Below are 12,495 nucleotides of genomic sequence, written 5' to 3' on the forward strand. Positions count from 1 at the left end.
TGTTTATCAAAACTCTCCTATGGAGAGCTGAGGGGTTTGGGGTTTTTTTGTTTGTGTTTTTGTTTTTATCATGGCTGTCCTCTGTCAAACTTGTGTAAGTCTGTGATAACTCTACTTCTTTCAGCATCTTAGTTTTCTTTGTTCTTAGTCGGAATGTTAATACCATTAAAAGACAGTAAAGTATGGTAGGTAGCACTGAGCTTTGAATGGGCATGGAAGATACCTTGTTTTCCACTCCTGAATGTTCCATGCAAGGCTCTTGTCTGCTCAGTGAATATAATTGGGAGTGTTATGGCAGTACAGCCAATCTTTGGTTGAGTGCTTTTATTTCTGAAATTAGAGTAAATATTACAAATTTTAGTGTTTACTTACTGTCATTTGATACCCTTTATAAAGGTATGATGTCTTTTTCCTACAGCAAATGTATTTAGGATGTAACCTCACTAATTTTTTTTTTTTTTTGGGGCCCGGCCGGGGGCCCGAAACCTGGGCCTGGGCGCTGTCCCTCAGCTCTTCAGCTCAAGGCTAGCGCTCTACCACTTGAGCCACAGCGCCACTTCTGGGTTTTTTCTTTTTGCTTATGTGGTGCTGAGGAATGGAACCCAGGGCCTCAGGCATGCAAGGCAAGCGCTCTACCACTGAGCCACCTTCCCAGCCCTGTAACCTCACTAATATAATGATCCAGGAAGAGAGCTCCATTGTTAGATAGGGGACCAAAGGCATCTTACCTAAGGTGGAGACAGATTTTCTTACTGTTTGTTTCTTTCCTATAAGTTTATCACCCTTCCTATGAAATATTATAATAAGCTAGGCTTGCAGATTTCATCAGGAGACATTTTCTAAGTACAGCATGACTATCACAGTCTGGGAGGAAGCCCAGACTTTTTTTGTTAGCATGAATTGTTTATTGTTGCTAGGTTGCTAGTGTTTGGCTGCCTTTGTCCATCAAAAAGTATGCAAACCTTGGAAAAGATGCCGTTTGTGTGAGTAGCCAAAATAAGACAGAAAACTTAATGAAGCCTTTTTCTATCACTCAGGCAAAAATCTAGGCTTCTAGGGTAGCGGAGAATAAATGCTTTCTTATTTTTAATTTCATGTTTTTAGCTGCCCTTATACTTTTATTACTGTGCCATTTCCTCTTTGTTATTGTAGACAAAAATGCCTCTTAGCTTTTTCCCTTTTAAAGGACACCACCCAAACATTGTTTGTATAACACAATGTGGAGGAAACTTTGTTTGTGTGAGACACTTAGTTATGTATTCTGCTAAGGGTTCCAGATCCCTGGGGGAACATTAATATAGCAGTATTTCAAATAATGCTCTATTATTAACAGCATACAAAAGACCAATGAAGTTTGACAAGTGACAACTCTGGACATTTCTAGCCATTTTTGACGAGAAATTTTAGAAGGAAATATGCTGTTATATTTCAATGTTGATTTTATGTTATGCTTTCTTAGTATAGTGCATTATAAAGTAATTTTCTGAAAATCAGTTGTATAAATTTGTTTTTTATGTATTTTTAAGGAAAATAAAACAATTTATAGGACTTGGTAATATACAACAAATGTGAGCTATCATTACTCTAAATGTCCCATTTATGTTCAGTATATTATTTTTGACCTAAACAACAACTTTTGGAGGATAATTATGACACCATATTTTAATTACTAAATTGAATTTTAGTTTTACTGAATTTCTTAACATGGTTCTAGATATGTTGTATGTAAATTCTGAAGAATACTTTCATAGTCCAGTTAGCACCCTAAATTGCTTCGTTTAGGAATAAGAGTGAGAACTCAGTTTGGGTTAAAGTTAAAAGGGTTTTAAAAGTACAGTTTTAAATATACAATAAAATTACAATTGTTGAGTCTCTAGTAAGTGCTACCTCTGTTGTTACGTTTACCTACTAGTTCATTTGAATTTCACAATATCATTGGTGAGAAATAGGCTACTGAAGCTTGAATTACATCTAAATGCTACTGAGTATTGAGATAGATTGTGTGTTGGGACAGAAGGGAATCTTTAATTTATTGGAAGGGGAACATAATTGCAATTTTTATTTCTTAAGAAAGTTTGAGGTCTTTTTTAGCTTTAACAACTATTTTTGTAAGAGAGGGAAGTGTCTGCAAAGCTTATAGAGGCCAGGATGGGAGTGAAGACCAGGTGACTGAAGAAATGTGCGAGATGACTGTGGATCAAGTTACTGTAGAAAAGCAAATATAAAGATGGGTTTGTTGTAACTGAGTCTTAGACCAAGGAGTGTCATAGAGAAGTGGTATTCACACAAGCTCAGCTGTGGAAAGTTTAGTCTCTGCTTGACCAGTGGTTGAGACTAGGTCCATTACTGAAGTTTGGTCTATCGCAGTGGGAACAGATAAGAAGACATAAGCACAAATGAAACTGGAAAGGAAGGTCTAACAGGGAGCAGTGACAGCGAGTATCTGGTTTTCTAATCAACTGTAGTGTCAGGTTTCATAATGCTTTTTTTTTCCTTTTTAAATCAAACCAACATGCACTAAAGAAAATAAAGTTTTACAAGTCGGAAAACAGATTTCCTTTACCCTCACCTCTAATTCCTACTTCTTTTGTCAATGTAAATTAGATAAACACTCTGTAGGAGTAGTGCCTCTCTATTATTTATTTTTTATGTGCCCCATGAGATCAGCTTTTATTTAACTCCCTTCCTCCTCTACAGCTTTGTTTTGCATTTAAGAAGGAAGGCCTGCAGATCATTGGCACTCAAATCCTTGGGTAACTCGGTAACTCTGAGCGTTGTTTATTGGGACAAGTGTTTTTAACAGAAAGTAGAAATAGTCTGGAAAATAATTTTCTCCTGTCAATAATATTTATAGTTTTGAAATTAGTGACATGATCCCCTAGAAAAACTTTATTTGAATAAAAGGAAAGATTAAGGAACAACAGTATTCCCTTTATGCTTTTTGTGTGTGTGAAGAAATTCCACTGAACAATGAGCACAATTGTTAGTGTATGTCCAGAGAGGCTGAACTACCAGCCTGTGTGACTCTAGATTATTTCAAAGTCAAATTACTTTTTCCCTTACAGGACTGCAGCATTCCAGAGATAGAGCTTTGCCTGAAGTCTGACCCAGCATGTTGTCCTATCTACATACAACGAGCAGTCCCCAATTTGGAAGACCTGAATATCCCCAAATCTTGGTCTTTTACTGTCAAGTCAGGAGTGTATGTATCAGTTTTCCATTCTTATAGTGATAGATGGCTACCTGTGTAAACCTCTTTGCTTCATTTCTCAATAGGTGAAAACTTTTTGTTAATATCATTTATGCTGCTGAATACTCAAGAAAAAGATTCCCTCAGGGTTTAAAACAGGTTCTGTCTTTCTTGGGATCCCGTTAAGGCTCTTTGATAAATGACTTATATGATCAAGCACAGAATCCTGAGATATAGTTCTTAATCGGTGGGCCTATTGTCTTTCAACTCACTTTGAGACTAAGAAATAATAAAAGCATGTTTCTGGCCTAAAATTCTGGAGCCTCAACTATTTCTAAGTGTGTTAAGTTCTGAGGCCTCTCCAGGACAAGACACATTTCATATTCTTACAAGACAGCTGATGTTAACTTGATTGTTATAGATGATTATCCCTGGCTACCAGCTTGTAAACAGAGATTTCATGCTATGCCTCTCTGATTTCAAAGGTTATCTGTAGTATCTCGGGTCTCAGTTTACTTCTAGCTCAGTGCCAGGTGGATATGAATCACAGAGGTCTGTGGGTACCTGACTAAGTGGATTTCTGTTTGTCACTTTCATGGTTTTAGGTAGCTCCAGGGATGGTTGTTGTAGTATTTGGAGGTCCCTATGAAAGTGTTCTATGTAGCCTCTAACTTTGAACTAAAACTTTTGAGCAGAGAGCGATTGGCTTCCCCGTGAAAGATATTTGTAATTATTATGTTTTTCTGAGCGATAGATGGATCTTTTGGGAATCTGATACTATTCCTGAGGCAGCCAATATCGATTCTAAAACTATGGGTCACCATATGAAATGCCTAGTGGAATTCCTATCTTTGAAAAAGAATGAGGTATAGAGACATGATTTTCATTTTTTATTATGTCCTTCTTCAATTGAAGGTTGTCACATGTATTAGATACTCAAATTCTAAACAAATAATGTCTAAAATTTGGAAAATAGACTTATAAGATGGCATATGAATATAAATACTCAATAACATGTTAACTCTTGTTATATCTGTCTAATCAATCACCTTGGTGTTTTGCTAGTGTAATTCAGGAAAAATTTTAATTTGGTACCTTTTTTTCTTCTTCACAAGTCAGACTGCAGTGTCATTATTGTATTTTAATCATTCATTTATTTCCTATTTAGTTGGCTTGCCTATCCAGACATTAATTTTAAGGGGCAAGCTACAGTTTGGGAGGAAGACCAAGAGCTCTTTGAGATTTCTGCATCAGAGATGAAATCATTATATCCACTTCAAATGGTAGGTAAATTCCAAAGGAAGCATTTCTTTTTTCAAGGGCCTGTGGATCCAGAAATCAAGTAGTTGTGATCATTACTCATGAGTCTCAGTCTCAAGAAATGGGTATTTGTACTATTCAATTGGCAAACTATAGATTGTTCTTATGTTTCTACTATACAAATAATCTATATTTACTTTATATTTACCGTGATACATGCTGTTTCCTCTGTGAAAATTCTAAATAATTAAGTTCTGAATTTCTTTTGTTGTTGCTCATTAGAAAATTAGTTGCAGTAAATTATATTCTTCCACTTTGGTAGTAAATGATAAGCCAAGCCTAAATAATAAATGGGTAGTTCTGTCAATGTTTACCTTTTAAAGATGAAAGAAGTGCATGTTTCTGTTGGAAACATTTTATCTGGAGGCAAAGTGTTCAATTAAATATTGGCTGTGTTCTACAATTTTTTTTGCTTCTGTTTCTTTTTCAAAATGGAATTCTGGACAAATGAAGAAATCTTAAGAAATATCACAGTGTAGATTAGCATTGAAACCAGAAAATTACAAAATTAAGATTTTTGTGACAGGGGGTTTGCTTTTTATGCTATACAACCTTAATATCATAAATACTGGAAATAGGATTAAAAGTGATCTGGGAACAATGAAGGGCTCATTGTTATTTTAGGTTAGAAATCCCAAGTACTCCTGGAGGAGACTTGGATAACTCCTGTAAAAGTCTACTCTGCCAAATGTTATGTCTACATTCACTAACATTTCTCTCTTCTGAGTGGGACACTCTCTAGGATCATTAAATATTTAATTGATCACCTGGTGTCTAGGACTTAATATTCTTTGTAGATTATACTTAATCTTCCTTGTAATTGTTATAATCTCAAACTTTAAAAAACTTAAAAAAAAATCTTGCCCCATCTACAATGACAGCAGAAGTTTCTGCAGAAAGTGGCCGTTGTAGAATTCTCTGCTTAAAATGTGAAGTTTGACATAACTTAAATTTGACTGCTATGTAGTCTTAATGAATTATTATTTTTTCCCTTGTACTAGGGATTGAATTTGGGGCCTAGCTTAGTACCTTAGCTTTTTCAACCCAGAATGGGGCTGTACTACTTGAGCTATAGCTCCACTTCAGTTTGTTAGGTTGTTAATTGGAGATGAAAGTCCCCAGGTGTTTCTTGCCCAGACTGGTTTCAAACTGTGATCTTCAGATATCTGCCTCCTGAGTAGCTAGAATAAGACATGAGCAACCTGAGTCTGACACTAATGAAGGAGTTTTTTTTAATAGCCTATATGTCACTTACTTTCAAGTATTTACAAAATTTCTGTCTTACATTAAACTCTATTTTATCTTTAGGGTGGACTGAAAGTGGAAATGCCTATGAACTTAAAGGTAAGTTTTGAACAGATGTTTGTAGTAGAGGAAAAAAGACTGAATAGTAATCTTTAAGTAGTTTTGGATAATTAAAATATATTTGAATATACAATACCTAGCTAATAGAGTTGGTTGATGAGAAGCAACAAACTATCTACTGAAGACTCCTGCTGGAATTGTTAATGGATATTTTCTTAGTATGTAGTCTGTAGCTCTCAACTCTCTCAAATAAACTCAGTGTCTATGTCTTTTTGGACCAGAGTGTGGTAACAGCTATTATACAGGTATATAATAATTTATATTTATTATTGTTAAGTGATAGTTGTTGAGTGATGCTCAGAGAGATCAACATTTTTAGGTAAATGTCATTTTTTTAAGTTTGGTTATCTGAAGGGAAGAGTAGAAACAATGAAATCATGGGGACCATGTTGCTAGAATCAAGTACATTTGGGAAAGCAAATAAGAGATAGAGTTTAATGTGTTTTCAAGACAGGTAGGATCTGGGCACTGGTGACTCACCCTGGTAATCCCTAGCTACTCACTCAATCTGAGGATTTCCGTTAGAAGTTAGCCTAGGAAGAAAAGTCCCTGTGAAATTCTTCACAATTAACCATTCAGAAAAACAGAAGTAGAGCTTTGACTCAAAGTAGTAGAGCACTAGCCTTGAGCAAAAAAACTCAGGGATAGCACCCAGGCCCTGAGGTCAAGCTCCATAAACAACAAAAAAAAAAAAAAGGGGGAAAGAAAAAAAGAAAATCAATGAAGTGATCAAGTTGCAAATAAACTTCCTTAGAAGTGGGCAATAGCACCTCTAGCTAGAGGCAAGTCTTGAAGTGAAGAACCATGCTTCTTTCTCTCCAAAATAAGACACTACTCCTCCAGCCCTCTAAATTTTAGGCTTTTTAGTTTTGGAAATTGACTATCATCTTCTCAATCACTTAGAGGGAATGTTTGTTTGTTTGTTTTAATTATGTGTCTGACTATATCTACTATATGCTGACTTCATGTAAAATCATATATACTTCAATTTAATGCCTAGCTTCCACTCCCAAAGACCCTATTTTGTCTGGATGTGGTCAGAACCTTCTCAAGTGATATGATTGGTAAAAGTTACAAATTAGTCATCTAATAGATGCAGAATTAGTGATGACACTCTGAGAGACTCCTGTTTCATTTTCTTATTTGTTCATTCAGAACTTCAGGTTTGACAGGGTGGGTCTTACATGGGCATTTGCAGTTCAACAGGTTGCAAGCATATTAGAATGGACTGATCCTTATAAGTAATCACTATTGCCATATTGTTAGGTATTAATTGACATTGCTCATCAAAAAATACTGCTTTTTATTATTGTATTAAAATGTCATCACATGTAATAGTGATTAAGTCAATATATATATACTGTATATATATATATATATATAATTTTAAACAAGATCAATATTATGTTTTTTTTAGTGTGTATAATGTTGTAGAAATAATGAGGTGGTAACTTTCTGGTTTAGTTTATTTAAGCATGGTGTGGTATTCATCAAGATCTTGCATATTTAATTGTACATAAATATTTCACTGGCTAAGAAATCGGTCTCAGGGATAAGGTGGAAAGATTAAAAATATTATTATTTGAGAAGTAATAGCAAAATAGGAGAGAACACTGGACCAAATCAAGGTTGAAATAAAAATCATACTATAAATTTGTTTTGAACTACACTCATTACACCAGGCCTAAATTTTCTTAAGTAAATTTAATTTTTAACTTACCTTTAAGTGTTTGTATAAATGTATTTTAATTCAATATTCAGTTTATGAGCCATTATCCAATTAACAAAACACTTATCATTTTTTTCCACTTGTTATTTTAGGAAGTTTTGTATTCAAGTTAAAAACTACATACCTGCTTCTTCTTAATGATTGTTAATGATGACAGGAAAAGTTAGTGTTATAATAGAGTATGTATCTGCATTCACTAATTTATTGTTATACTCTGGAAGCTTTTCTTACCTTCCAACTATGGGCCTTGAGCTTGCCAGAGTGGTGTTCAACCAATTGAATCAAGCTTCTAGCAATCAGTTTTTCAGTACTGGAGTTTGAAAAGCTTTTATTATAAGGAAAAATTGATATGAAGCATGTCTGTATTTAATTCCAAACACAGGAATAAATGTATAAAGATAATTCAAGAGGTCATTGTAAGAGAATTTAGCCTATGAGATGGCCACAGGATTTGGACCAAAACAATTTAATCATACCCAGGTATGAGAGAGACATTTTGGTCATGATGATACCTTTTTTTTTTAGATCATGGGGCTTTTAATCATGGCCTAGCCACTGTCTCTGAGCTCTTTTTGCCCAGTTCTAGCACTCTACCGCTTTGGGCCATAGCACCACTTCCAGTTTTCTGGTGGTTAATTGGAGAGAAGAGTCTCAAGGGCTCTCATGCTCCGGCTGGCTCTGAATTGCAATCTTCAGGTCTCAGCCTCCTGAGTAGCTAGAGTTATAATCATAAGCCACTAACGTCAGACTCATAACCATACCTTTATGATGGCTAAAACTCACAATTTCTTTGTGAATACCAGCCACTATGATGTATTGTAAACCTATAGTAATGAAAAAAAATATGGTTCTGCCCACTAATATTGTGGTTTTTCATATTAATTGGGTTAGAATGGATCTGTTCTAAAATGTGACCATGTTAAATAATTATTTTCATGTTTTTCAGGTTATTATTTATGAAAAACCTCACTTCTATGGACAGGCCAAAGAGTTTAGTGAGCATATAGATTCTGTTCCTAATTTTTTAGAAAATGATAGTGATTTCAATGGAATTGGATCAATTCGTGTCATCGGTGGAGTGTGAGTGTCCTATTTTCAATATTTGACTTAGTAGTAATTTATTTTTGAAGAGCAATACAAGTACTGTGCTAAACAGAGCAGAGCAATTGGGCTTAATCTAAAGATATATGCCCTGTGTAATCTAGGAAGAAAAACCATTACTTACTAATGGCTGTCTACTGTAAAGTTTTGTTGGTATTAGAGATTTAAAAAAAACTATTTTCTGTATTTAGTTTAAAAACTCAAGAGTTAGCATATCTAAATGTAGCTTAGAATATAACAATTATAAGAGAAAATTATTTTTTCATAGATCATTAAACATGAGTGACATTTTTACCTGCTATTCTTTATTTAGGTATTAGTTGACTGTTGTGATTTAGTTGACTTTAACAATGAGCACCCCCTCCCCTTTTTTAATTAAAGGAGTAGTCTGGATTGTGTGTTTCCAAAGTCAAGAGTTTTTGACACTAGTGGGCTTCTATCCCTGAACTGCTTTTGAGGAAACACTCTAAGGACTGCCTAACTGTCGTTGCTGCCATCCCAGGCTTAATGAACAGTTACAGAAGCAGAAACCCCAGAAAAATCTGTGTCTAGGCTTGCCATGTGCCCTTGGGTTCATGTTCTGACAAATAAAACCACGAAAAAGAAATTTTCCTCAAAGCTTATTTGCCGTTGTCAGCCAAGTGCCATACCCTTCAGAAACATTTTCTTGTGTCTCTTGTTAAAGACTGGTTATTATGGAATGTAGCTTCATTTTAATTGTAAGCATTGGTATCTCTTGGTATTTGCTGTCACATCATGCAGCTTGTTTGTGCTCCTCTAACAAATGATGGTACTAAAATGTTTTATTCATAGGCATATGAATAACTCATGTTCATGGGTTACTTAATGAAACCTGTCTAAGTGTCTATACATACAGACTTAGACATCACAGTTTCTGGCCATAAATTAAGCAATGGCCTACTAGCCACAATGAAAATGTGAGGGACTGCTATATGTTAGTTATATAGGTCATATTGATAATTGATCTGACAGAGTGGTAATTTTATTATTTAGTCTTGATTTGAAAAGCAAAGAGCTAAAAGAGCAAAGGCTGATTGGATGAATATTTTATTCAGTTATATTTATTTGTAGTCTTCTCTGGTTTCTGAGCACACATGCTTCTTGTTAATTGCTGTAAAATGTTTGTTTTTTTTTTTCCCTTTCCTCCCTTGGGGATTTGAATGTTTTCCCCATTAACTAGATAGACTTAAAACTAGTTTTTAGTTTCATGGAAAATCATCTGGTAAATTCCAGTATTTATTCTCTAAGGTTTTTATTTTTTTTTACAACTGTTTCATAAAACACCCAAGAAAATATGGCCTGTAATATCATATATCCACTTATATTTTTATTTGACAGTTATAGGGAAATCATGCGATATTACCATTTAAAAATGACCAACTGACTTTATTTTCACCTTTTATTTCCTTTATTTTCACCTTTTATTTCCTTTTGCTTTTTTAAATGTTTAGTCTTGCATAGATAGAACACTTTTTGTCACACAGAGAAGCAAGATTAATAAGGATGGAAAGAGTATTGCTGTGTGCTATATGAAAACAATTCTCTTTTTGTATCTTCACAATTATAGAAGGAGTGAGCTAAGGAAAGCCAGTGGCCAGCCCCTCTCCTGGGACTCTTTTTGTCAGGTTCTAGCATTAGGAAGAATCACCTTGGACTCTCCCCACGAGAACAGACCCACTCTGACTACACATATATATAAAAGCCATTTTTAATACGTTATTTTTTTTTTTTTGGGGTCCGGTCGTGGGGCCTGAACTCTGGGCCTGGGGCTGTCCCTCAGCCCTTCAGCTCAAGGCTAGCACTCTACCACTTGAGCCACAGTGCCACTTCCGGCTTTTTTCTTTTTGCTTATGTGGTGCTGAGGAATTGAACCCAGGGCCTCGAGCATGCAAGGCAAGCGCTCTACCACTGAGCCACCTTCCCAGCCCCTAATACGTTATTTTGTGAAGCATCTATGTCCACATTTCGTTAGTTACTATGTATTACCCTATAGAAAAGTTAAGTTTCATGAAGGAGCTTAACAACTCCTGCTGTGTTTCAGTGTCCTGTAGTTATCTTGATATCCTTTTTTTTAATTTTATTGTGAAAATACTGTACAGAGGGGTTACCTGTAGTAATTTTTTAGCAGAAGTCAATAAACTTCTTTCCCTAGAAAGTGCACTCTGCCACAGTGCTTCCTGTTGCCATGGTCACTACCTATTAAATGGTGAGATCAGCATTTCCCACCCACAAGTATTTATAGAAGTCTTTGTACATATGTAGAACATATGGGCTAATTACAGCTCAATCTCATTATCTAGTTTTTGGTAAATACTCCCGTATTGTGTTTTTGATCACAACCTGGTAAGAGTATCGTTAAACTCTGAACAAATATTTATTAAAGAAGTGATTCTGTGTTTCCAGAAACGGTTAATCAGTAAACGATGAATGATTATCTTTGGATCTCAGTGTGAATTTTTTCTCATTAGCTGTGTGCACTTTCTATTCTTTTTCTATTTGGTAAACTTTCCTACCATGGTATAAGATATGGTAACAAGTCATGCCATAAACAGTTAATGAGCTTACCCTGTGGTGATTGTACAATTAAAATTTTTTGTAGCTTTCAAACTATAAAAATTACCAATCTGTGAAGCACACACCATTTATCTGTCTTTGTAAATGGAAAATAAAACAGCTGTGTTGCTTTTTAGATTATGAAGATGAATAACTATGTGTGTGATCATGATTTTTTTCTCCTTGGCTTTCTTGAATAGTTTTATTAATGGCTCACTTGAGTGTCCTCTGTATTTCTAGGTGGGTTGCCTATGAAAAAGAACATTTTAAAGGTCAGCAGTTCCTACTTGAAGAAGGAGACTTTGAAGACAGTAGTGCTTGTGGGGCATTATGTGGCCCCATCTTGTCTTTCCGGTACTTACAGGCTGTGAGTTTGCTTCCTTACCTTTAATTTACTACTTGTTTTTATCTTTTTATCACTTCTGATAGAACTTAGGTTATAGAGTGTTTCTAGCACATGTGAATATTAAACTGAACTAAACAGACTTGCTTGTTTTCTTTAACTACCACAATTATTATAAACATGTTTTAACTTTTCACCTGTTGATTAAAAATTACATTTTTTGAGCTTTGTTAAATATATTATACTAGGTACTAGGCATGTAGATTAAGTCCCAGCATCCTAGAGCAGATAGTCATAGGCAAATTGGCTCATATATAAATATTTGATATTGTTTGACTGTGATTGAATTAAGTACTCAAGGTATTTAGGAAAAGGTCAGTAGGTCAGCTATTCCCCATGAAGAGAAAGCTGTATAGAAACAATTATAGTTAAGCTCAAGTTTCATGTTTAGGACAAGTTGAGAATTCCTGCTTTGGGGGTAGGGGACAGAGCAAGGGCATAGTTAGTTGCTATTTAGCAAAAGGTTAACCCATTTGTAAAGTCAAGGTTATAATCTCTAGGACCACTTAGCAATGTCTAGAGACATTTTGGGTTCTCATACAAGTGCTAGGGAGGGGGGTGGTTTAACTGACGTGTAGTCAGTTGAGGCTAGGGATTCTGCTGTTTTCCTGTAACAGAGAGGCCAGCCCCAACAATAAAGATGTATAGGATGCAAAATGCTAATGGTGTTGAGGTGGAGACACCTCATATTAGTAGAATTGTACTGTGTTTAGGGAAAGGCAATTAAGTCAGATTTTATTATTATTAACTCAGGTTTTATCTTATTATGCAGAATCTGAGGGAAGATAATCACAGAGCCAATGAATAAGGAGC

General features: G+C 35.2%; 1 protein-coding gene across 1 annotated transcript in view; it reads left to right on the forward strand.

Moving 5' to 3' along the window:
- Crybg3 (beta-gamma crystallin domain containing 3) overlaps positions 1–12,495 on the forward strand; it is a 106,729-nt gene that overhangs the window by 52,078 nt on the left and 42,156 nt on the right. Inside the window, exons 8-12 of the mRNA XM_013024151.1 lie at positions 3,066–3,202; positions 4,359–4,473; positions 5,819–5,854; positions 8,551–8,684; positions 11,520–11,646. Coding sequence (XP_012879605.1) covers positions 3,066–3,202; positions 4,359–4,473; positions 5,819–5,854; positions 8,551–8,684; positions 11,520–11,646 — 549 coding nt within the window. The remainder of the gene's footprint in view (positions 1–3,065; positions 3,203–4,358; positions 4,474–5,818; positions 5,855–8,550; positions 8,685–11,519; positions 11,647–12,495) is intronic.

This window comes from Dipodomys ordii, unplaced genomic scaffold (assembly GCF_000151885.1).
Source record: "Dipodomys ordii isolate 6190 unplaced genomic scaffold, Dord_2.0 Scaffold73, whole genome shotgun sequence".
Classification (NCBI taxonomy): domain Eukaryota; kingdom Metazoa; phylum Chordata; class Mammalia; order Rodentia; family Heteromyidae; genus Dipodomys; species Dipodomys ordii.